The sequence below is a fragment of the Aricia agestis genome, chromosome 20 (assembly GCF_905147365.1).
Source record: "Aricia agestis chromosome 20, ilAriAges1.1, whole genome shotgun sequence".
Taxonomy (NCBI): Eukaryota; Metazoa; Arthropoda; class Insecta; order Lepidoptera; family Lycaenidae; genus Aricia; species Aricia agestis.
The window spans coordinates 2,002,012-2,028,845 of record NC_056425.1 but is presented as its reverse complement, the minus strand read 5'-3'; the positions used below and the strand labels follow the sequence as shown (position 1 = coordinate 2,028,845).

Genomic DNA, 26,834 nt, shown 5'->3' with positions numbered 1-26,834 from the left:
GTAATCATGCGGAATTTCCGCCGCGTAACTTCGGCCTAGTGTGTTTAGACACTATGGAAAGACGGGCGTGAGTGTGAAGAGAAAAGGACGATGTTTGATTTTTGGGTTAGTCGCCCTTTATGTAACCCTGCATTTTATCCTTCATACAAGACATTCATAAGCTTATTTTAAAATTCATACAAGTTTTTATAAAACTACAAAATGCTATGTTAATATCTGAGCTGGTACATTTTGAGCTGTGGTCTTACTCTCTCATACATATTATAGGTGGTACAATTTAAATGTGCTTTTATATGTTTGTTCATAGCTTGAGAATATATTTTCAGAAAACTTCACAGCAGAAAAAAAATCGAACATCAAAATATTTGAAAATCGAATACATACATGTTCTATCTTTAACTATATTTCATTAGGCCCTAAGTTCCATTTTCAGCGTCCTAAAATATCTAATGGGAAGAGAATAATATATTAGCTTGGTGCAGATAGCTTAAGTTGGAACGGATCTTTATATTGAGCCATGGGTAAATTGAGCTGATCCATTATTTAAAACAATTACAGATTATAAAGTTTTTTGGTTATGTCTTTTGCTGCCAAGTGCCAACTTAAATGATTTGGCATAAAATTTTGAAGATAGTTTTTCTCTGGGTATGAACGATATGAGAAACGTTTATTTCTTTCGAAGAAAGACAAAAATATTGTTGAGAGAATAAAAGTTCTTGATCTAAAGTAAAATACAAAGTTGTGAATTCATCGCCAACTAAGCCCTAGAGTTTTAATTATTGTCTTATAATTTGTGTTAATTTTTACGCTTTTTTGTTTTTCCGATTATTTTTAAAGGCCCATCAATGTGGCAAAAATTGGGCGAGTCAGCTGCGAGTCTACAACTATATTTTTCTCTTCTTTCGAAAGAAAAAACCTTTCTCAAATCTTCTTATAGGGCCCATTCACGGCAGTTCACCGGCTTATGCAGGATATCGAATGGGCTACTTTACTAAGCCTTTGTCTATGGTAGGCCGTGGAAGTCAAAGTCTGTGTATAACTGCTGAACTCTCTGGTATACCTCGTCACATGACTGTAGAGTCTGCGGCAGTATCGCTAGGGCTTCTGATAGCTTGTCCTCTGAGCCGAATATCTGGAATGAAACCATCATCATCATGAATGCACTCAGTTGCATACGTGTTACCGTACATCAAGGGGGCGTTCCACTTGCCGATCAAAATGATCAAACCGCTAAAATGCCCCTTCCGCCGTTCCACCTAGCAACTTTTCTCATAACGCTCTAAACGCTCCATAATCCGTTCCACTTGAGTTTGTAACATTGACGCTCACATACAAGTGGAACGGGAAAATCCACGGTCGTGAGCGTTAGCGTTTGGTCGTCAGGTGGAACGCGGGGGAAAAGTGCAAAAAAAATCATATTCTTAATTATAGTCAAAACTTAAATTATCATGAGTTTTCTTTCATAAATACGAGGAACGAAAGAAATAACGTTTAAAATTTAAGTTTTAAATTTAACCTGGACTGGCGCATGTGGATATTAGGTACAACCACACAAGGAATAAAGCCACAAGGGCAGGTTCAGACGCGCACGTTTTCTTCGCGTACGCAGTTTGTGGAAATGTATGAAAATAAGCTTTATCTTATATCTTTAAGAGGATTCCACACCGCCGTTTTTCCATACAAACGTTGTCCCCTGTTTCCTCCCTGGATAATGCCGGTAGAGTTATGATTTTTTTCCTGAATATATCTATGGCCACTATTAGCATGTCCCTATGTTTTCTTTTTTTTTCATAATTTTATTATTAAAAAAGATAAGAACGTCCAAAAACCCAAAAAAATGGCCAGATTTTCCTCTGTGTTCAAACACCCAGAAAACAAAACTGGCTAAAATATACAAAAAAAATAAAACATAGGAACACAGCTCAAGCCTTGCTTTAATTCTTAACGAAATAAAAAAAAATTACTTAAATCGGTTAAGTTTTGGAGAAGGAATCAGCGGACAACGAATCGAAGATTTTCTGTTCGTTTATTAGAACTTTTGTCGTGTTGTCTCTATCGCGCTCTGCGGTGGGAGACTTGAGATTGGTGAGACAGCAATACAGTTTCAAATACCTATTTTCAATTTCTCTCGCCCCTGGTGTATCCTCTTAAACGAGCAATTCTTGTATTTATATATAATTCGAATCTCGGAATCGGCTCCAACGATTTCCATGAAATTTAATAAGCATATAGGGGGTTTCGGGAGCGATAACTCGATCTAGCTAGGAATCATTTTTAGAAAATGTAATTTTATTCGTGTTTTATCGAATACCGAGCAAAGCTCGGTCAAATTGCTAGTGTAATTTAACATACCACCTCAACTTTCATAGTGTTTGGTAAAACACGCGACGCGCGGAAAACGCGCAAGTCTGAACGCGCCCTAAGTTCATCGGTTTTAGTCGAAAGATTTAATGATTACTTATATTTAATTTAAGTAAAGTTTACACTGTACAGTAATTGTAGTCATTAAACATTACTGAGTGCAGCTAACAACATGTGCGGTGTGCCATCGTCCATGGTATTTAACAACAAAACAATTATAATTATCGATCGCCTTGCAAAAATTACCCGCAATATGTTTGACCTTGACAACTCGTTATGATTATTGATTTCAATGTTATCAATTATTTTTCATTCACCACGTATTTAGCGCTAGTATAGTGTTAGACAATGGTTGTGATCAGTCTGACACGATCTGTAGTTTTTCTCAATAAAACCGACCCTGTATTGTTTTTCCTAGTACCTAGTAGGTACTAGGAAAAACAATACAGGTACTACCTACTTTACTAACGTAAAGCGTAATAGCGTAAAGGAGCGTCCATAAATAACGTAAGGCGATTTTGATGATTTTTGACGGCCCCCTTTCTCCATCCATCAAACGCCTCTCCCAATCCCATCACATTTGTCTCATAGTAATTTTTAAATAGTAAACATTACTACTCAATACTTAAGCTTTTTTTTCAAAATTTTTAAACCTAAATGTTAAATTTTAAACAGCTTTTAAAATATGATACATAATTTTCTCTTAACAACAAGTAAGATTTGGCTTGACACCTCCCTAGTCCCTACTAACCTCGCGTAATTTATGGATGACCCCTAACCTAACATAATAATATTATGCTATCCTAGTTTTATAAAAATATTAATATCACAAAGGAAGCTTATCAAAAGGGGAATTATATTAATTTATATCAGGCCATTAAAATTTAATGTTTATTATTGAATTATCAAATTGTCAGTATTTGATAAGTTGTTGATTAGATATGTATTGATAATGATATGCAAATACTTTGCTACATAAATAATTATGACCTTTTCGCTATATTATAATTTAGTCTCAATAAGGAAATATTTTTATATCATCTACACCCCATTAAATACTTTTAAAGTATTTTTTTAAATTATTTTTGATGATACTTCAGAAGCCAAATTCTTTCATTACTAACCTTGGAGACTTTTTCTCAGTGTTCAAAAAAGCAAAAATGTACTTTACAAAACTCTTACCTTTTTCATTAAATCTTGTTTAGAGGGAAGTGCATACATAGCCAATATTGCTGCTTTCTTTATGTACCAGGGATGAAACTCTGCTAATGTCTCATTGTATGAGTTTTGGCAAGTTGCACAAGTGTCCAAGTTTTCATTCTCTTCACTTAGACGTTTTAGAAATAGCCGTATAAAATCTGAAATTAACAAGTACTTATTTAAATGTCTGTCTCTTACTCCTTAATGCTTCAACTCCCAAGCTTCCACATGTGGCCGCAATAACAATAGATAAGCTATTGTGTCTGGTTTTTCCATGATCGAAGGATTAAGCTAAAGAACAGTCTTGGATGAAATTTGGTATAGTGATATTTTAAATCCTGGGAAAAGACATAAGATAGGTACTACAGTCTTCTTTGGGAAAAAAATCTAAATTTTAAAAAATTGGAGGGCAGAACTATATCTTAAAATATACATTATGATCTTGATTGTATGTAAAGGCGCCAAGTATCCAGAAATTTAAGAAAATACGTACTTATGATACCATTAGTAAAATGATTTGTAGTTATTTTTAAAAACTTTAGTTTAACGAAAATCTAAGGCAGGACTTTATAGTTAGACAAATTCGATAATTGGACACTAGCTTGCTAAATGCTTGTCGGATCAGTGGGGGTCTACATAATTATTATTACTTCTGCAGTGCTAGAAGTTAAGTGACGAAAAGTGAGTAACTTTAGCTAGTACCTAGGCCCCTATGAAGTCGCAGCATAGTCCTCGAGCCCGACACAAACCCCTTCTTCTCATATAAATTGCTTTCTTTCTCATACTTCATCATTTTCTTGTAGGACTCGTAATAAATAGAGTCCTCTTCCGATCTTAATTTCTCCATTACTTTTATTTTACTTTTGACATCGCTGCTCACAAACGAGAAAACTGACCCTATTAAATTGAGAAACCTAAACAAAATAATTAAATAAATTAGCAAACACCATATGGCACAAAGAAATGTATTGAAGACAAAACATACTTTACGAGTTCGTTGTAACCGTCGATATAATCCTCTATAATCACATCGTCGTCGTCTTTCAGACTTTTTTTAAAGCACTCGTTCACGTAAATTAAATCTAGAGTGTCCTCGTTAGACATTTTGTAAGTTAATACTTAAAAATTAAATAAAGAAGAAACCAAAAGCCCCAAAGCTAGCTCAGAAATTTTGACTTGAATTGACGTTTGACATATCAAAACAGCTGATGTCAACACTCAACATAGGTACCATAGATAAAGTATTATATTAAAGATGTAGTCTTAGCCCGTCATCGCGTGGCCATTTTGTGCTTATTTTCATACAAGTAGTTTGCGTTTATTTTCTGGAATATTTCTATTTGTCAACTATTTAGAAAGCACATTAAGATACAGGAAATAAAGTCAATAGTTCATGATATCGATTAACTATAGTTCAAGTGATGGGAATCCGTAAACACACGTAAAAACCTATGCAATTTTTATAGCCAAATTATTAATTGATGTGACATTTTTAGCACTAATGCCTTATATAGCACGAATAAGGGATTAATAAACTTATAAATTATCTTTTTAGCTCACAAAAATACCGATTGAAAAGCCCAAAAAACGTTGTTCGAAACTTACGTATTGTTAAATCAACGTTTCTGAGGCATTCTTTGGCCATTCTTATGGTTTATTATTTAGCGGAATCACAAAACTCAACAATATCTATCATAAAATGTTCACTAAAAACCTTTATTAACACTTTTATTAAATGAAATATGCAGACCGGCTCCTTTGTTATGTCCTACTAAGTAGAACATAACATTACATGCTTTTGACGCTTATACACCGACATAAGGCTCTCTCCTATTTACTAATAGTATCTCAATGTGTAAGCGCCTACTTTTCATTGACTTAATATGTTTCCTTATTCATTGCTATTTTTAACCGACTTCCAAAGGTGGATATTTTTTTATCTGTATTTTGTCCAACTCAAGGAATAAGGAAGAGTCAATGAATAAAGAAACAGATGGAAGTGACATAACTACAAAAAAGTGTGGCCGGCGCCATATTGCCAAGAACTAAACATGGCGGTCTATAGTGATGGGAGTTGGGACACTCGGTTGATATTTGTCGAGGATATCGATAAACTAAGATGTTATAAGTGAGCGTCCTGTTATATTATAGAGTGTGTAACAAAAATAAGTGATAATTTCTTAGGGTGAGTACGTGTTCCTTGTAGAGAGTTCACTGTGAAAGTAGCAGCGCTGAAAGACGAAATTTTTTTTTCACTTTTGTATGGGCAAGGGCCCGAGCGTCACGAGTTTCCCCATACAAAAGTGAAAAAAAATTTGGTCTTTCAGTGCTGCTACTTTCACAGTGAACTCTCTACAAGGAACACGTACACACCCTAAAGTATTATCACTTATTTTTGTTACACCCTGTATAATATTATATTGATATCAAAAATGATTTTTTTAATATTATTATATAAAAAAACATTTTTGCCTATTTTGTCTCTATGTATTATAATATGTTTTTTTTATATAGGAGCCTCCTTAATTTTAATAAAACTATTTAATTTATTTTAGGTTAATTAATTATTATTTAAGTTGCCATTATTGATATCGGGCAAAAATTACCAAAAAATTGGACAAATACGGTTGTACTCGCGCACGAAGGGTTTACAGTTTATTTTAATTTTACCATCAATTATTATTATTATTAAAGTATGTATACAACTGAGTATTTTGTGAACATTTCAAGTGCCTACCTTTTGCCACTATTGATATCAAGCAAAAAATAGCAAAAAAATCACGTTTATTTTGGGGCTCCCTTAAATATTTAATTTATTTTGTTTTAAGTATTTAAATCAAGCCATGCTATATTCTATTCTATCACAAATCTTATTTATTGTCTAATTATTAACTAAATTAGCACATGCGAAGTCAAGCCATCGATAAAATAACAAAAATTTTAGTAATTAAATTAAGAAATTAAAAAAAACCCCCGCCAAACAACTTTAAAAAGTAATGAAATAATATATTTTACTGACTGAAAGTTTAAATAATTCCTAAGTGTAAAGTGGTATTTTAGTCCATAATTGTTGTCACGGTGTGTCGGGAGACCGCCAACAGTGTCTTTTGCATTTTGTATCGCCATGTCACTGATTGTCTCGATACTATAATGTTTTGTGAAATCAAACATCTACATTAGCGGTCCCCCGACACACCTTGACAACAAATATGGACTAAAATATCACTTTACACTTAGGAATTATTTAAACTTTAAGTCAGTAAAATATATTATTTCATTACTATTTAAAGTTGTTTGGCGGGGGTTCTTTTAAATTTCTTAATTTAATTTTATTTCATGCTTTTTAAACTTGTGTTGGTTATAGTGCAAAATAATTTCTATCAACAGGATCATATTATATCCCAATGAATACCATCTAAGAATGTCCTTTTGGATGAGGCCGTCACCCGTCAATATGAGTCCAAGCATAAAACCTCCACTTTGGGTTCATATGGAGCTCGGCTCCTATAGAACCCAGGTGATGCTGCAGCAGCAGCATGCAAACATTTATTTTTATTGGTTATCTACTTATCTAGTTGTCGCAATTAAAATGAGCCCAAACACGAAACCATTGCTCTAAGTTGGTGAGGAGTTGGGTATCCTATTGATTACCAGGTGATGCTGCAGCACCAGGTCAACTTTCCATTAATGTGTAAATATTCATGAATGTCACGACCTAGAATGCAATAAAGCCCACCAAACGACTGCAAGTTGCTAATCGGCCCTTCACGAACCAGATGAACTGCGATTTTTCAGCACGGAGCAGGCTGATGATGATGAACTATAGCTAAGAACACTCTCAATTAAGTCAGCATTCAAACAAAAAAAAAACTAGATCAAAATCGGTCCACCCGTTTGGATGCTACGATGCCACAGACAGACAGACAGACAGACAGACAGACAGACCGACAGACCGACAGACAGACACGTCAAAATTATAACACCCCTCTTTTTTGTCGGGGGTTAAAAATATAAACGTACCGATCCAAGGACAATTTTTTTAAATTTCTTCACTTTTTTGACGGACTATAAATTAATTTTAAAAAAAGCAAATTGGTCCAAAAATTTGACCGATATATCGATATTTTTTTCGCGATATATCGAGACCGATATTGATATTTTTTCAAATATCGATGTATCGATATATCGATATTTTCTTTCAATTTCGACATCCCTATAATACGACACTTTGACAGTTTATGTACCTCGGAGAACCGGAACATAAAATGGCGGACCGGCCACAGTATTTTGAAGGTCCTGGAAGTTAGCACCCCAAGATTTTTTTTTTTGTAATTTTTTGATTTTTATACTCGTATATCGTTTGTTCGTGATTGTTCGTTATAAATAATCGTTTGTTCGTCACTTGTTTGTGTAATAGAACTTAATTAAAAATTTCTTCTTAACTTAGCCCCCCGTTTTAAATTTTAATAAATTTATGTTAATATTGAGTTATAAATATTCATTAATGTTTGTTCGTCGTTTGTTCGTGATTGTTCGTTATTAAATAATCGGTTGTTCGTCGCTTGTTTATGTAATAAAAGTTATTTAAAAATAAAAATTTTACTTAATTTTTATTACACAAACAAGTGAGGAACAAACGATTATTTATAACGAACAATCACGAACAAACGACGAACAAACGATATACAAGTATAAAAATAAAAAAATTACAAAAAAAAATCTTGGGGGGCTACCTAACTTCCAGGACCTGTATTTTGATTTGGTAGAGACCATAGAGTATACATTATAGCTTGCTAATGTTTAATCTAAGGTAGAGACCATGACTGTAGAGACCATTTTTGAGATATGACTTGTGACACATGTCAGTTTGTCTATGCTCGTTACTAATAATACTATAAAATTATTTCTCTACAAATATATACTAGTAATCTGTGATTATTTCCATTTTCCGTCAATTTCGGTAAACATTTGCAATTTATCGGGTGTGCATTCAGCATTGTGCTTTATGCATTTTATCATTTATTAATACGCAGAGAATTTCAATAATAAGTGTCAAAGAATTACCATCAAAACAAAATGACTTCAAATCAAGAAAACGACGATGATTCATTCATATTAATTCTTGGGACATCGCCGAATGGAACAGTAAAATGCAGTGGGACCTCGGTAAATGGCGATGCCATGCAAAAATCACAAATTGAAGATGCTATGAAAAATTTGCCTGAGGATTCTAGTCGCGCATTTAAAGCGCAGTTTCACCTTGGAGAAAGTGTAAGTACTTTATTAAAAAAAACAGCACAAAGTTTGATGCTTCAGAAATGCTTTCAGAACACTGCGCAGTCAAACTGTGCAGTATTTCAAACTAAAAATATAAATTATGAAATATCTCTTGATTTTTAACTTACTTCCAAATGGAGGAGGTTATATGTTTGTCTGTTTATATACAGTCAAAACCGTTAGAACAGTTAGAACAACATACCGGTTGAATTGACCAAAATCAAAGGTCCTGGCTGAATGCTATATGACCGCTTTATCAAAAACATTGGTTTTTACGACATTGTTTGTTTACTGCGACATACCGCATTAAGCGACCACATTTGGTTAATGTTTTCTGAGAATTATATCTGTTCAATGACCGGCTTAGCTGTATTGTAAACAATTTGAATAGGTAACAGTATCCACATATGGCACAGTTTAATGGTAAATGGCTATTATCGTAAAAGCAAAAAAGTTTAGGGTCTTTTGTAATTCTTAGAAACAAAGCACATGCATGCTGTAGCCTCAAGGCCCGCTTTGTCATATCTCTTAAGTCAGCTTGTTACTTATCTTTACACAAGATGTTAGATGCACCAAAACATATTGTTGAGTTAACTGTGAAAATTGTAACATGTCGCAAACAAAAAGAAAACAAATCAATATCGAAGAAAAATCGCATGGTTTTCTACATGAATATATACATATTATTTTTCCTATTAATACCTGTCACTGGTTGTTACAACTATCGGTCTTTACCACTAAATATGAGTAGTCCCTTCGATGTTGTTATAACAGATTTTGACTGTATATATTTTTTTTAAATGTGTATCTGAAAGTAGATAGTAGTAGATAGTTTCATAGGATCATGTTTCCTTTTAGACTTGCTGAGCTTTTATAGATTTGCTTCTGTCAGTAGGTGGTACAACACAAATAAGTAACACAATACAACTTATACAAGATACTGCAGTCTCTAAAGCAGTGGTACTCAACCTTTTTTCAATACAGGCCACAAACACGTTTTGGTCTTGGTGTTGTGGGCCGCAACCAATAATTTTAAGGGTTAAAAAAGAATATGCTTCAAAATTAGTGATTTCAACGTTTAGATAATTTTACAACTTTCACAACTTTGCACTATTTTGGTGGTAGGCATGAATTTATTAAAATTGTCATATTGATAACTTCACGCAGGCCACTGATAAAGTCCCAGCAGGCCACATGTATAGCTGCTCTTTAGGGCCGCTATACATGTGGCTAGTAATGGAAATTAATGCTATTTTCTATTAATTTCATTAACATGCTAATTTTGATGTCACAGCATGCTAAGTATTATTGCTTTGCTATTTGCTAAAAACGCGGCATCGTGAATTATCGGTTCGCATCGCACCGCTCGCGTCGTGTATTATTTCGCATCGAATATATATTCTGTGGCATCGAGTGAAAAATACCAATTCATTAACAGTTAGCACCGTGGTGCGAAACAGCGCGCACGTGATTTTTATCATGATCGCAGACTGTTGCTGCGCACGATAATATTAGCAATCGTATTTTTTAGCAAATACGATTTATTTTATTATTGCTAATAGGGATTTAACAATTAATTATTATTGCTAATGCTATTTTTACCAACACTACATGTGGCTATACATGTGTGTGTACTTTAGTAATGAGTCACTTATCCATATTATCATGTGTAGGCAAAATTAATACTAAACATACACCCCCTCAGTAATAAAAATAACCAAACATGTTTATCTTTGTCTAGTATATGTCAGATAAGGACGTCAGACCTACAATAGCTAAAAACATTTTTATTAGAGACCATGAGCTACATCAACATTAACGAAGTTTATAGGTATTAATAATAAAAATAGAATGTATGTTTTAAGTTTATATATGTAATATGGGCCTATGTTGCCCGAAGTAAATAAATAAATAAAAAAAATGTATTATCTCAAAATCATTTTCAGCCTTCTCCAGCTAGCCTCATGGTGGCCAGTACCTTGATAACTGACGACAGAAGTACCGAAGAGTTGCAGAAGAGGTTCGGGGAGCTACTCGACGAGAATGTTGTACTCAAGGAGACGTTAAAACAGAATAATGATAGCATGAAAGAGCAGTTTATGTTGATAGCGTCCTGTCAAGAGGACATGTTGAAGACACACAAACTGCACAGAGAAAAGTTTGACGAGACCAGAGAACTGGTTGAGAGGGTGAGAAATTGTTAACTTGTTATAAGTTTTGGATATTATATAAAGTATTAGCTGACCCGGCAAACATTGTTTTGCCATATAAATATTTCTAGTATCAATATAAAAAGCAGATAAAAACCTATTCTCAGGCGTAAAAAATGTACTTACAAAATTTCATTAAAATCTTTTGAGCCGTTTTAGAGGAGTTTGCGCACAAACACTGTGACACGAGAATTTTATATAATATGTTTTAGATTGTCTGCTTAAAAAAAGTGAAGATTTTAATTTTGTACTTGGAAGTAGTTGACATCCGAATATGCGACACAAAAAAATTGTATTGAAATAAATTACTATTCAGTTTTTTGTGTCTATTTAAATATTTTTCAACATATTTTGAACTATGGATGATTTCATAATGTATTTGTATGATGTCATCATTAAACTAAGAATCTTGTAGATTATTTTATCATTGATAGAAATCAAAATGCACTGTATTTTTACTGTATTTTGATATTAAAAGTAGTATGTGGGGTTACAATACTACTAATATAAATATCATCTAATAACTCTGAAATGGAGAAATTTAACCCTAAATTGGTCGCATGGGGTCAGATCACTTTCAAACCGAAAAAAAAATGTCCTAGAGTTCCAGGAATGCAACAACGCTTTTGGTAGTTTAATAACTCCTATTGAGGTATCCTAATAAGTGGTCGCCGGTTAGCTAGCGATGGTGCATGTGTCGCTACCCTCTTGAGCGCTGACCCCGTGCGACCACTTACGTGACTTCTTTTGTCATAAGACAAGTTTTCATTTTTGTAATATTATGTTTAATTGTTAAATTATTTTTGATATAATTTAGGATGATTTATAAATATATGAGTATATCATTCTATTGACAACATTTTTTTATATAATTGCTATGAAAAATGTCAGTAAAGATCAAGACAGTGAAATACGCTAGCGGTTGGAAGGTTTCTGAAGATAAAAGAGATTTTGCGTGCCTATAGCCTCCGAACTTCAAAACTATGCACCGATTTGTAACAGACATGAATCGGTAGACAAGATTTTAGAGCCCAGAGATGCCTAAAATAATCCCTGACCACTGGATGGTGATGATGATGATGATGAGTGGGTGATGACCACAAGTGCGTAACAAATCACACAAATGAGGAAAATATGTTTGTCAGTATTATCTTAGGAGTTAGGACCTACTTCCTCCGGTGCTGAAAAAAAAAACTGACCATCAAAATGAATAATAGATTTTTTAAATCTCGATATCAACCATAGTGATATTTATGAGATTTTGAGACAGAGCAGTAATTGATGGTTTTTTTAGTTGTATAGAGGCAAATGAAAGTTTTTGATTATTAAGATTAATTATCATAAAGCTCTCTAACAGTTCGCATAATTAATTCTTTGTTTTATTAATTTCTTCAACTTAATTTTAATTTTTTATTTGGGGTCAGTGGAGACCCCATGCGACTACTTGTGTGACTTTTTTGATGCGCCTAATTAAGAGTTAATAGTAATGTAAACTTTGTTGAATTCATTCAATTCAAAATTAATTCCAAAGAGAACAAAGATATTTTAATATGAATTAGATTATATTTTAAATTAGAGCTTACATTTTAACAGCTACGGAAAGAAAATAAGCAAATGAAGCTAGATCTATCCAAACTGACTGAGCCCGAGAAGTTGGATCAGTCACTCAACAAGGAGACGGGGGAGAATAAAGCCGGGCCGTCGTCTGCTGTGGAGTTTGTCACATCTCCGGAGGACGATACAATCTACAAATTGACAGCTCAGTTGGAGCTAGTTGAGAAGCAGAGGAGACAGGTTCGTTTTTGAATGTATATTTCATATTTTGATTTTTCTTATTTATAATATTATATGAGGTATTTCACATTTAAATAATGGCTTTGAAAATTGTTTCATAGGAATGGGGCCATCTGCATTTTACGTCCAAAAATTTTGATTTTTTTAAACCTGTTCCCCCCTTAGGCTTTGTTTAGGTTACCAGCGAACGCGCTGCATTTTAGAATTAGTTGTGTGAAATGATGTGAAACCTCGCACATTTGTCCGCACCGCATTTTGTTCACTATGCGGTGCGTTCGACGCGTACGGTGTGTACGCGTCGAACGCACCGCATCGCGATCAGCTCTCGAAAGCCATGTATTGTCACATATTTTGGTAATTGGTATGCTGTAACGTAATATGCAGATGAACCCAAATGAGTAAAAACACGATACTATTTTCAATAAATTGGCTGTATGTTATCAGTGACGGAAAAATACTACTTGATGCCCTAAGCAATCCATGCCTAATTATCATGTCAACTAGAATCGGTCTTTAAACTTTTACCACCTAAAAACATTCGTTTTTTGATTTTTCCAAGAAACTCTTTTTGGTGTGGTTTTTGGTGACCTGAGAGTGAGATGTGATGCCCTACGGACGGATGTTTTTTGTCCTTCTTCTGGTACCCCCTCAGACGTGATGCCCTGGCTTAATCAAATTAAGCAATTGCCTAGGGAGGCAATTGCTTAATTTGATTAAGCCCGCGGGCGCGCACTAGCGGCCAGGCCGCGGCGGCCATCGAAAGTATGATGTGGCCGCAGGTCGCGTTGCGGCCAGTTGCGCGTCGTCTATGGCGGTTTCATACGAAGGTATCTATCTCGATGGCCGCCGCGGCTTGGCCGCAAGTGCGTGCCCGGGCTAAGGGTTAATCTGTCACCGTATGTTATAAAATATGAGACAGCCCAACAATTGATAAACGCATCCATACAATTTTCAGCTAATTGTTGAGAATGAAAAGTTGACCTGGCAGAAGGAGTCATTGGAGAATATTGTAGACGCCACATCTAAAGAGAGAGATGAATTGAAGGGAAAACTAAACGATCTCGAGGTAAATATTAATTCGATTTAAATACTTTGCAAAGAAATTATGTTTTTGCATACGTTGTGATTTGTGAATGATTTATGCAGTGTCTTCTGGGCGAAGTAACCACCACCACGAGTGCCAGGAACAAAATCTATAAAAAATCTGCTGTTTCATAATAGTGTCAAGGTGTTGTATGATGCCACTGAAATATCAGAATTCAGAACTTTATATGGTCACACACTATAAAGTTATTTAAACATCACACAACACAATATTGTTTTGAGATCACGTGATTGATCAATAACAACTTGCCACTTGACTGAACTGGTAGACTGCCCAATGTTTATGTTGCATACACCCACTCACTTCTCAGCCACCAATGAGACATAAAACCTCCAAGCGCATTCTTCTCCTATTTTTGGAGAAAATAAAAAGTTGGGCACCGCCACTACGCAAAAATATCAGCTCTTTTAACTTATTATTGTAAGTTTCTTACGCCGGTTCTTCTCGCCGGGTAAGTTCCCGAACCGGTGGTATTAAGAGGCACCATAGTTTAGACGTTCGAAACGTATGTGTTTATACCTTATACCAACTTTGATTAAAATTATTGACTAATAATTATTCATATAGCATCTTTTTTTTGTTTCAGCTGAAATGTCACAGTACGGACAACCAACACACGCAAGAGGTGATCAAGTTGCAGTTCATCATTGACGACCTGCAGAAGAAGATTAAACAGAACTCGGTAAATACTTTTGAACATATTATTATACTCCGTTGCACCGTAATTTTACCGGGATAAAAAGTATCCTCAGATGTCCTTTCCGGGACGTCAATGTACTAAATATAAAATTTAATTAATATTGGTTCAGCGGTTTGAGCGTTTGAGAGTTAATAGATAGACAGACACCCTTAGTAATAGTTGTGCATACAGAGGAATCGGAAACTAAATTCGATTTTTGCCATTTAAAATATCCTTAGTTTTGAATTTTTATTTGCTGTTCATTTTTTTTTCAAAAGAGTTATGGTTTAGACTCTAGAGAAGTGGTCCCCAACCTTTTTTTCATACGGGCCACAAACATGTTTTGGTCTTGGTGTCGCGGGCCGCAACAAAAATTGTTTTGGGTGAAAAAATAACGTTCTTCAAAATTAACGATTTAAAAGTGAAAAAAATATTACGACTACATTATTTTGCCGGTGGGCGTAAATTTCAAAATGATTTAACAACAGGCGGGCCACAGATAAAGTCCCGGGCCGCGGGTTGGGGATGGCTGCTCTAGAGTCTAGACTCTAGACTCTTGAACCATAGCTTCGTGGTTTTAAAAACGGATGAATTATCAATACTTTCCACCCGCCATCAGGCTCTACATCAATAATATTTATGTATTCTAAATAAATGTTGTTATTTAACGAATTTAGAAACCAAACCCAATATGTTTCAGTCTGTCCTGCCAAAAGAGATACAAGAGCGCGACAGACAGATACAAGAACTCCAGGGCAAAGTGGCGGCACTACAGGCCGAGCTGAGGAACGCTCAGATGAGGATATTAGATCTGGAAAATGTCAAGGTAACTAAGATTTTACCATTTATCTAAAATTATGACGCAAAGCAAAGTTATCTATATAATACTAGCTGTCCCGGCAAACGTTTCTTTGCCATATAAAGCATTTCGCCCGTATTATTTTATTGAAGTGACTAAATAAGAAATAAGTATGTCACCATGGTAACGTCCATCGCTATCCCGTCGCACAAACAATGGTCGCCGTCAGTCTCGAGTTGTAATAATTTACTATTATTTATTCAATAAATGCACTCATCTATACTAATATTATAATTCTACAGAGTTTGTTAGTTAGTTAGTTTGTTTGTTTGTTTGAACGCGCTAATGTCAGGAACTACTGGTCCGATTTGAAAAATTATTTCAGTGCTAGATAGCCCATTTATCGAGGAAGGCTATAGGCTATATTTTATCACGCTAAGACTAATAGAAACGAAGAAATAGAGGAAAATGTGGAAAAAACGGGGGGAAATTATTTGAAAGGGCTTATTTGAACGCGCTAATCTCAGGAACTACTGGTTCGATTTGAAAAATTCTTTCAGTGTTAGATAGCCCATTGATCGAGGAAGGCTATAGGCTATATTTTATCACGCTAAGACTAATAAGAACGAAGAAATAGTGGAAAATGTGGAAAAAACGGGGGAAATTATATGAAAGGGCTTATTTGAACGCGCTAATCTCAGGAACTACTATTTCGATTTAAAAAAATCTTTTAGTGTTAGCTTATTTATCGGGGAAGGCCATGTGCTATACTTTATTATTCTACGACTAATAGGAGCGAAGAAATAGAGGAAAATGTGGAAAAAACGGGGGAAATTATATGAAATTGCTTATTTTATTGCATTGCAATTTTTATGTTATTTGGCAAACATGAAGAATAGACCACGTTAAGGGACATAGGCTATTTTTTTGCAGAAAAATGTACGGTCGCGTGAAATTCCTAAATTACGCAAGCAAAGCCGCGCGGAACATCTATATATAATAAAATCGTAGGAAAGTCAATGCTGTTTTGAATATCACTGAACATTTTTGTACAATAAATAATACTTGGGACGTTATCTATGGTTAAAATCAGTAAAGCCGTTTCGGAGGAGTACGCGGCCTAACATTGTGACACGAGAATTTTATATACAAGATTCACAAAAATCCAAAAGTGTTATGGGCTAAAATTTAACAAAGCAGATAAAAAATGGGCGGAAAGATCATTGACGCCTTTTTGTCGTAAAAAATCAAAGTTTTCAGAATATAAGATACTTCATAATATACATACAAAAATATTGAATTAATTAATACAAATAGGCTTAACGTTATTGATGTTTGCTTTGTCTTCCAAAGTATCAGATTCATCATTCCAGTCAAGTCAAGAAGTCAAGTTTTCCAAAGTATCAGATAAAGACAGCAACATAAGGCTGACTCCACATTAGGCGTGCGCGTTCTCTCTCACACGCCTGAGGAATGCACATGCCTAAAGCTGCATATCCATTTGAGGCAGACTCAGGCCGAGCAGCCTCGACTTGAAACAAACCGAGGCTGCTCACTCCGAGGCTCGAGGCACGTTACGGATCAATCACCTTGATCCGAAACCAGTGAGCAAGACTGCGGTGACACCCCGCGCGCGCCCGTCTCCACCAAGTGCACGGCTCGGAGTGACGGCTTCTTTGAGCGCGCCCTAAAAACCGACAAAATATGGCTCGGTCCGCGGCAACGAATTTGCCTCATGGCGCGGCGTGCCTCAGGTTGAGGCAGCTTCTCCACTCGTTCAGCCTCGGGTCGAGCGGCTGCCTCGCCCTGAGTCTGCCTCAAATGGATAAGCAGCTTAATGTGGGGGACGCCTAACCCGAGAGCAATGTAAATAATTTTATGAATATTTTTTCAGCTGGAGTTCAGTCGTCACAAGTCGAGTGTGTCGGACGCGGTGCGAGTCTACAATGAGCATGTACAGGAGTTACGGAGCAAGCTCAAGAATGTCCAGACCACGGTACGTACGGTTACCGTGGGATAGATTTGTTCTGGCAAATATAACCAGAACCCAAGTCGCAACGACTAGGGTTCTATTTAACTATACATATTCTTATAAATTTGACAATTTTATGAAATTCTCAAATCAAAAGATTTACATTTTTGCAACTTTTTACAAAATAATAATGGACAAGTTTTCACACAGTCTTGACAGCTAACTTTAAAAAAAAAACATTTCTGTCAAATGATTTTTTTTCAAAACAGAAAATTCAAATGAATATAATGTTAGTTGAGAACTGAGAAGGGGCACATATCCCCCTGTACATGTAAAGCAGCTATCCTGCTGTTATTGTTGTACTGCGTGACTGGTGAGACATGTTCAATACTCGAGGACGTGATATTTGGCTATTATATTAGATAAAAAAAATATAGAAAAATAATATCAATTGATCACTGAGTAAATGGTGGCTCAAAGTTAAATAATTATTTACCTAACGCATGGACACCGCGCGCGGGAAGGGTAGCAGCAGCGCCGTGTTTCTTTGATGGCGCACGCCGCCGCGCCGGCCGCATAGTATGCCTAATTGCCTAGCCGCGTAATTTACTTAGTGTCCATGATTCATTTATTTAAAGGGCAAGTCGGACAAAAATTAAGTACCCAATTTTATTACATAATAGGCTACTTGACCTATATTCAATTTCATTGAACAAATGCATATTTATAGTAGAACTTGGCCTAGGAAACCGTATTTCACCCTTATCATCATATAAAAGCTTATCATTGATAAATAAAGTCGATTTCAAAATATGATTTTATGAAAATAGGATTTGTACTGACGAAAACGCTTTTGCGGTACTTCCGATTTCTATGTAACGTCATCAGACTCGTAATTTAATATACATATTTTATTTATCGCGCTCGTTATAATATGTAAGTTTATTTGTACATAAATAATAAGAATAAGCCTAGAAAGATTTGTAAAATATATTTTCTTGAATGATTCAAATAAAACATCAGTTTTATATATTATCTCCATTTATTGTAGATGGGAAATGTAATGGCCAAAACTTTTCTCCAAAAGTTTTCAACATTACAAATTATTTCTAATATCTTATTTATTTCTTTTATAATTTTTGGGCAAGTAGCCTATTATAATCAAGTACAGAGTACTCTCCTTGCAGTATTGAACATGTCTCACCAGTCATGTTGTATAATTAGCGTTTAGTGTATCAGAATTAACTATACGTGGGAGAGCCATGCTTCGGCACGAATGGGCCGGCTCGACCGGAGAACTACCACGTTCTCACAGAAAACCGGCGTGAAACAGCGCTTGCGCTGTGTTTCGCCGAGTGAGTGAGTTTACCGGAGGCCCAATCCCCTACCCTATTCCCTTTCCTACCCTCCCCTATTACCCTATTCCCTCTTAAAAGGCCGGCAACGCACTTGTAGCTCTACTGATGCTGCGAGTGTCCATGGGCGACGGAAGTTGCTTTCCATCAGGTGACCCGTTTGCTCGTTTGCCCCCTTATTTCATAAAAAAAATAATCTTAATATATGTTTGTCTGTAGGTATTTCAGCCAGTCCAGATATCTATGGGTTCGGAGAGCACACCGGACCCATCTTACATGTCCAACGTGAAACTCTATGACAGAACCCTTAAACATCTGGCAGATTATCTCAACGGCCTTGTTAATGGGTAAGCTATAAGATTGTCCATACTTCCATATTCATATTAATATAATAATTAATGTGAAATTGTGTCTGTCTGTCTGTTACCTCTTCACGCCTAAACCGCCAATTTTTCTGAAATTTGGTATACTTTGAGTCCCGAAAAAGGGCATTTTTTATCACACACATGTGACGCTTTTCATCCCGTTAAAATAAACGGTTCTTGCGCTTCAACTGTTTTATTTCTTTTCAGATTAACAGACGGCTTTGTGCAGACCCTGGCGACTATTTCCATTGTACAAGAAGTGAAAATGGACACGGCCATAGCTGATCGTGTTAAGGAATCCCTCAACAATATAAAGTCGACGTTGGATAAGCAACACAGTTCCACAGCTAGCTTTATGTAAGTCGCAGCTAAGTTTATTACTTCAGTATGTAGTTTTGGCCTGCAGAATAATAATAGTAATTATATATTTATATTATATTATTTTAAAAAGATAAAATTGACTTCAAAGTTGTATGTGATTGAGAATTAAAATTACGTTATCTCGAAAACTACTGGAGCGATTTTGCAGTATTCCCTAAGTCGAACAATACCTAGTACAACAAAAAAAGAATTACTCAAATTGGATTTGTAGTTCCGGAGATATGCAAACACAAACATAAAAACATACATACATACACTTTTGAAATTTGGCACATTTGTTCAGACACTGATCTAGATCACAGAATATATATTAGTAGTACCAGCAGAAGTCCAACTCGTGAAACCCGTTTAAAAAAATAACAACTCTTGCTGCGATACTATAAAGTTCAAATTCCGACCGGGCAGTGCTAGGTGCCTACAATTATATTTGCCTACATGTGCGCTCTCTTTCTATCGCGTAAGAGGTACCCTTTCTGACGAAATCAAGATTGTCACCTTTTAGAAAATAAAATAATCTTCTTTTAATTACTATAGCTACTAATAGCAAACTTTTTTATAGTAACAATCAAATTTTAGTAACCCAACGCATATTTTATAATAGTTTTATATTCGATAATAGTGTAGGAGCTGGTCAGGAATTTTTTACAACTTAAACATAGTAACTTGTGTTTATTTATGTGTAGTATGCGGATTGTTTGTAAAAAATTGGTTTATTTGCTATATTTGTGTATTTTTTTAAATCTTTTTTTTGTATTTTAAAGTCTTAAATTACTTAATTGAAATATTTCTTTGACTTTTTTCAATTGTTCATATTTATCAGATTAATAATGATTCTGTCACAGCGGTTAAATCAGTACGTAGATATATGCGACGAAAAAATCTTGTGCGCGCGTCACTGCTCGCTTGTGAGTCCCTTGTGATCTGCCCCTTTAAAGGGGTACTTACAGTTCGATACCTAAAGGCGCGAGTGGGACAGGCCTGTCTAGACTAACATATTCAAAAACTGGGTAGTTCTAGAAATATTACATACATAAGCGTCGAATCGATAACCTCCTTTTTTTGAAGTCGGTTAAAAAATTACAGGCACAATCAGCTTTGCAATTTGTGCATTAAATGTCAACAGCCATAGCCAAATGAAGACAGAAGAAGTATAAATGATTTGTTTCTTATTTAACTTAACATATTTAACCAGGCATGGATTTCACAATTTTTCGAATTAGAGTAATTTGCTCTATGTTTTATGCCGTTTATTGTTTATTATAGCTGTATTTTATGTATTCTAGCTCTAACATTCGCGGGACGCTGTCAATATTCGAGGGAATATTCAAGGACTACAACGAACTGCTGAAGAAGAAAGTTACGAATAGCGAACCTGTAAGTGATTAATCTGTACTAATATTGTAAATGATAAAGTACATACGAGTATTATGTCTGTTTATCTGATTCTGTCATCTGTCTTCTTGTCTGTCTGTACCAATGATATTATATGTTACTAACGTAACTAGATTGGAAGTTTACGGTAGCAACGCGTTGCCACTTCGAAGATGCCTGCAGGCATATCTCACATACATAATGACATAACGAATATATGACTTGACATTGTCTTTTGAACAAAAAAGTGGTTACGCATTTCTGACAATCTTTTGTAAGACATTGCTACTCTAGTATTTTAGAAACTCATTGGTCTGTACCTTCACACTTAAACCGCTAAAAACCCCTATGTGACAGGTGTTTGTCAGTAAATGTTGCACAATATCTTGACAACCCGAGAATGAAAACCAACATAGAGATTTCATACTCAGGTTGGTCAAGATCATAAAGTTAATATGCCTAGCGGAATAGAGAAACAAAGGCCTGAGCAAGAGAGATGTCACTATCAAGCAAGAGAGATATATATATAGTTGCGTGGTAAAAAGAGACGTGTGATACATGACAGCAGCACTCTTTTTTTGACGTCCAGTCGGCACGTGCCGCACGTTGACAATTTATTCTCATAGAATTCATGTTCAATCATGCTTGTGTAAGTGTATACGTACACATATTTTTCACACAGATGAAAACCAATTTTGGTTACGTTTGACAGCTCGAGATTGTTGCTCTATTCCGCTAGGTATATTAGCTTTATGGTCAAGATATTCTGCGTGTTGTGTGTGTGCATTTGTATTTATATAGACGCACGTGTATTTATTTTTATTTTTTATACCTTCTCCATTTCCAGAAGCCGGCCAGCGTGGATCAGCTGACATCGGCGCTGCTGGCGCGCGCGCAGGAGGTGACGCTGCTGCAGGCGCAGGTGGCGCAGCTCACCGAGCACAAGGACGAGGCGCAGCTGCTGCAGGCCCAGCTCGACCTGTACAAGTGAGTCCAAGCACTACTTTAAGATCGCTCGCCGAAAATGAATTAGAAAATCAGCGCAAACAAAACCTACAAATAACGTAGGAGACGGCGTAATTAGTGATACATGACAGCAGCACTCTTTTTTTGACGTCCAGTCGGCACGTGCCGCACGTTGACAATTTATTCTCATAGAATTCATGTTCAATCATGCTTGTGTAAGTGTATACGTACACATATTTTTCACACAGATGAAAACCAATTTTGGTTACGTTTGACAGCTCGAGATTGTTGATAGAAAATCAGCGCAAACAAAACCTACAAATAACGTAGGAGACGGCGTAATTAGTGCCCTAATATGCGCAACACTCCCACTATTAGAAAATAATGCCTTATTCCAGTCTAGTAAATTGTAAGTGTTCCTGGACTTTAATGGATTGAACAGGCAATATAATTTACATGTTTCCAGTAATTTCAGCTGCAGTCTTCCACCGTGCGTGACTCGCGTAACTTTCTGCTGCGCACTGTAAAACTCGGAAACCTTCAAGAAAAGAGCGTATTCCCTCTTAAGAGGCCGGCAACGCACCTGCAGCTCTTCTGATGTTGCCAGTCTCCATGGGCGACGGTAGTTGTTTTCCATCAGGCGACCCGTTTGCTCGTTTGCCCCCTTATTTAAAATAATAATAATTTAAAGCTGTCGAATCGTTTAATTTTTAAAAATTAATGCTTGCCAAGAGGTGATCTAATCAGAATCTTCTGCTGGACATTGTCTTACCAAAAATTATTCTCTCTTCAGGGCCGACTTCGAGGCGGAGAGAGAGAGTCGGGAGAAGATGGCGAGCCAGAAGGACTCTCTCCAGACGGACCTGCGGACCGCGCAGAAGAAGATCATAGAGCTCACCACGCAGGTTAGTAGTGTAAACAAACTATGGACGCTTCACACTACGTCAGTCTGGCCCCGTGCTAAGTACCTGAAGGACTTGTGTTACGGTTACCAGACAACGGAAATATATTTCATACTTTTATATATTATACATACAATATTTAAGTTTTTTATTATATCATACATATATTTAATACACATCCAAGACCCAGGAACCTTGAAAACTTTTTGTTCCCTCGGCGGAATTCGAATCCGCGACCCCCGGCTTGCGCTACCGACGCGCCACCAACTGAGCCACACGTTAGGTCACCGCGCACAAAGCCCGCGATAGAAACTATGCAACAGCTTAATATTATCTGAACTTTCACAGCTTGCGGAAGCACAGAAGAAAGCAGCGACCACCACTGTCACCAAAACCCCCGTGACACGACTGTCTGGTGCCGTCAACCGACCTACCAGCACTGTCGGCACTGCTGCCAGAGGTGTTGCCAGTGCCACTGCCACTGCCAGGCCGACTGCCACCGCTGCCAGACCGGCTGGCAATTCGAGTGATAATGCCGTAAGTATTCTTAATATACATAACAGCGGGGCTAAAATGGTCACATTTAGCAATTCCTCTCAATCAATTTAGCAAATGAATGACAAATGTCAAATCAGTACAAAAATACAGAAATGAATTGCAAGCAGAGTTGCATTTTGCGATTTTAGAAAAATTAATCATATTGTGATTCATATCATGATTCTTCAAAGCGACCATTTTAGCCCCGCAGTACGAGCTACTGTCGCACTCAGAGACATTTAAGCTGATCGCACACTTGTCAGCACCGTACACCGTCGAACGCACGTGCGTGCGGAGTGCGGACGAATGTGCGAGGTTTCGCATCATTTCATGCAACGAATTGAAAAATGCGTACGGTGCGAGCGTGCTGATAAAATATATGCGATCAGTGATCACCTTTAATGATTATTCACTTATTTAGCTTTAACCCGTCGATCGTGGAAAACGAGACACAATAGAAATTCTATTGTGTCTCGGTCACCGGTGGGCGGTGACCGTATGGGTCTTGACTCTTGTTGAATTAATTGAATAAAGATTTTGACAGAAGATGTATTGAGTTCCTTGGTAACTCCAAGGAACTCAATACATTTAAGTCATTGCGATATCTTTTTATCGTCGACTAAAATTGTTCGTTTATGGTGTAAGGTTCGCAAAAAAAAGAAAGTGGAAGAGAATACGATGCACGAGGGGACTCCGCCGCCGCTGCGTTACGACTGCCCGGTGTGCGACCAGCCTTTTAAAACGCTCATACTGTTGCAGCAACACGTCGATACTTGTCTTATGTAACAACAGAAGACCGTGCATTTATCCGCGATGAAAAGTAGCTTATGTTCTGCCCTGTGCTCTGCCAAAAATTTTATTAAAATCGGTTGCGTAGTTTTTATGTATGCGTGCATAGGCACAGGTAGAAATATTACCGATAACCTTGCACAGCAATACGTAAAAGATTTATTACACTTGGGTTTGCAATATAAAGGGCGTACTATTAAAATTTAACGGTTAAACCTAAGCCAAACCCAGCGATTTCTTGTCTTGGCTAGATTACAGAAATGTACTGAAGAAAGAGACAGATATAGAGTTTTACATACTGTCTCTTTCTATTCTAAAAGCAATGGTTATTTCTTCTATTGTTAAATATTTCTATTGTCTATGAACATTATTAAAATATCTACAACTGAACATAAAAACTCGTCCTATTTGAAAGTATTGAATTTTTAAGATGATAATATAAGTAGATAATTTATTTACTAGGCCGAATTTCAATTATAACTTGCATTTGTTTTTTAATTTTATAAATTAAATTTTTACGTTTTTCATGTTTAATTATTATTTTATACATAAGACATGGTCCAATAAGAAAATCTTTTTTAAGAGGTACCTTTGATTATTTATTTTAGTTGTTGTGTTGCATGGTTTTTAGAATCGCCTAAAAATACGTTAACAAAATCATATAGTTATTTTTTTTCTTTGACCTATTTTTCTGATTATTTTTATCCGTTGACTAACTTTTTAAGTGTCTCATAACTGTAATAAGTAAAAAAGTAATCGCGACCGCTCTAGCTTGTCTAACTGTATGACCTCAAATTTGTTTGGTTTTTGTTTGGTTGATTTTCTATAATACTAACGAGAGAATATTGTTTTTTGACAACCGCGACACATATATGTGGGAGAGCCATGCTTCGGCACGAATGGGCCGGCTCGACCGGAGAAATACCACGTTCTCACAGAAAACCGGCGTGAAACAGCGCTTGCGCTGTGTTTCGCCGAGTGAGTGAGTTTACCGGAGGCCCAATCCCCTACCCTATTCCGTTCCCTACCCTCCCCTATTCCCTTCCGTTCCCATCCCCACCCTATTACCCTATTCCCTCTTAAAAGGCCGGCAACGCACCTGCAGCTCTTCTGATGCTGCGAGTGACCGTCCATGGGCGATGGAAGTTGCTTTCCATCAGGTGACCCGTTTGCTCGTTTGCCCCCTTATTTCATTAAAAAAAAAACGCGACCAAAATACGTAGGTCCGCTATCTGCCTGTGAATCCACTTCTCTGATAGTACATTGTACCAGCTCCGAATTTAGCAGCATTGTAATACATATTTTATCTTCAACAGGCCTTCACCTGCCCCAAGTGTTTCGTTTTTCGAAGCAACGACTACTCTAAAATGGAGGAACACTTTGGATACTGCTTGGACGACTTTTAAGTAAGGTAAAAGCACGAATGGTAGACACTATAAAAAAAAAGTGTAATAAAATGTAAATTTATGAAAATAAAAGTTTGATAACTTCTTCTATATCTTCTGTAACTCTTACAAAATAAAACTATTATAATTATTTTCTGATAAATCAAAAAAAAAATATATTATTGGTCTTTTTGTAAACTTAGTCATAAGACCTAAATATGGATGACATCACAAAAACGAACATCACTAATAGTAGACACCAATATGAATTATGAACTAATAGTTGACATAGAACATTACATTACATTTTACATTTTTCCTATTATTTAGGTCTTTATTTGCCGTTTTTTAAAAGATTTCATTTACTTCATCCTAGTAACTACATGCATCAGAAATATTATCCACATTGTCTCCAGATTCTATCCATTCTTCTTCCATGCTGGAACTATCTTTCCTCTTATTTTTATTTTTCATATTAATTTTCCTAGCAAAGAACAAGGGGCATTTTTGTATGTAAGCCGTACCTAAGCTGTAGCACATCCACAGATACATCAAATGAAAGGGCTTGAAAAGCTGAACATTTTATTGTATGACGTAAAATCTCTAAACCGGGGGAGAAAAAAGTTAACGAGGCTATATAACGGTGCGGAACCCTTCGTGCGCGAGTCCGACTCTCACTTGACCGATTTTATTTCGTAAGTGTCATCTCCGTGTTCCGTGTCTAGCATTAATGCTTTTACCTTCAATATTTTGTAAGTAATTTCATTTTATTGACGATTTTTCATTCATTGTGAAGTACATACTATAAATTAGGTTTTTTATTGTTTCTTAATTATTTTTTTATAAATTTAAAAAAATGACAGGAACAATTACTGTATTTATTTTTAAATACTTTATTTTGAATTTCTATGGTATTGAATGAAAATTGATAAGTTTATAAACCAAAAAGATAATGGAATAATATGTTAAAGTAGTGTTAGATACATAAACCAAATTAAGTTTTATTATGATTCTCTTATTACTAAAAATCAACGGTGGGTATACATCTGTCCCTGTTTGTCACATTGCAACGAGAGTTTGATAGATAGGGACAATATTATATTATTGTAATTCTATAACAGGGGTCACCAAATGGCGGACCGTGGTCCGCGTCCGGACCGCCGACCCATTGTGTGCGGACCGAGCATTTTCGAAGATGAACTTCGTTAAAAAGTAATTTTGGTCTTGACGTCTTACTAATGAACATCTCCAGGATTTAATGTGAATAGCTTGCACCAATATTACACTCCAAACGTCAGACACTTTAGTAAAATAAATACTTTTGTAAATTCCGTAATTATATTTGTTTATTTTTTTATGTGTGGACCGCGAAGGTAATTTAATTTC

At 36.0% G+C, this 26,834-nt stretch overlaps 2 protein-coding genes across 5 annotated transcripts; one reads left to right on the top strand and one right to left on the bottom strand.

Moving 5' to 3' along the window:
• Window positions 1-69: 69 nt before the first annotated feature.
• LOC121737175 (ceramide-1-phosphate transfer protein) lies at window positions 70-4,728 on the bottom strand. 2 transcript variants are annotated; one of them, XM_042128770.1, is made up of 5 exons: window positions 4,547-4,728; window positions 4,264-4,475; window positions 3,544-3,719; window positions 988-1,132; window positions 70-930 (listed from the first exon to the last, which is right to left on the bottom strand). In XM_042128770.1, exons 1-4 carry the CDS (start codon window positions 4,663-4,665, stop codon window positions 1,004-1,006), a joined length of 636 nt encoding a protein of 211 aa, XP_041984704.1. In that variant the 5' UTR covers window positions 4,666-4,728; the 3' UTR covers window positions 70-930; window positions 988-1,003. The 2 variants fall into 2 exon arrangements, with proteins under 2 accessions (XP_041984704.1, XP_041984703.1); XM_042128769.1 differs by having other exon boundaries at window positions 70-1,132.
• Window positions 204-25,728, top strand: LOC121737174 (NF-kappa-B essential modulator-like). 3 transcript variants are annotated; one of them, XM_042128767.1, is made up of 15 exons: window positions 204-208; window positions 8,620-8,832; window positions 10,785-11,027; window positions 12,642-12,842; window positions 13,798-13,908; window positions 14,534-14,629; window positions 15,327-15,452; window positions 17,320-17,421; window positions 18,972-19,099; window positions 19,325-19,474; window positions 20,782-20,872; window positions 21,717-21,856; window positions 22,629-22,740; window positions 23,086-23,274; window positions 23,920-24,411. In XM_042128767.1, the coding sequence occupies exons 2-15, from the start codon at window positions 8,638-8,640 to the stop codon at window positions 24,058-24,060; spliced, it is 2,025 nt and encodes a 674-aa protein (XP_041984701.1). In that variant the 5' UTR covers window positions 204-208; window positions 8,620-8,637; the 3' UTR covers window positions 24,061-24,411. The 3 variants fall into 3 exon arrangements, with proteins under 3 accessions (XP_041984701.1, XP_041984702.1, XP_041984700.1); XM_042128768.1 differs by lacking the exons at window positions 204-208; window positions 23,920-24,411 and adding an exon at window positions 25,380-25,728 and having other exon boundaries at window positions 8,579-8,832; XM_042128766.1 differs by lacking the exon at window positions 204-208 and having other exon boundaries at window positions 8,579-8,832.
• Window positions 25,729-26,834: the final 1,106 nt, after the last annotated feature.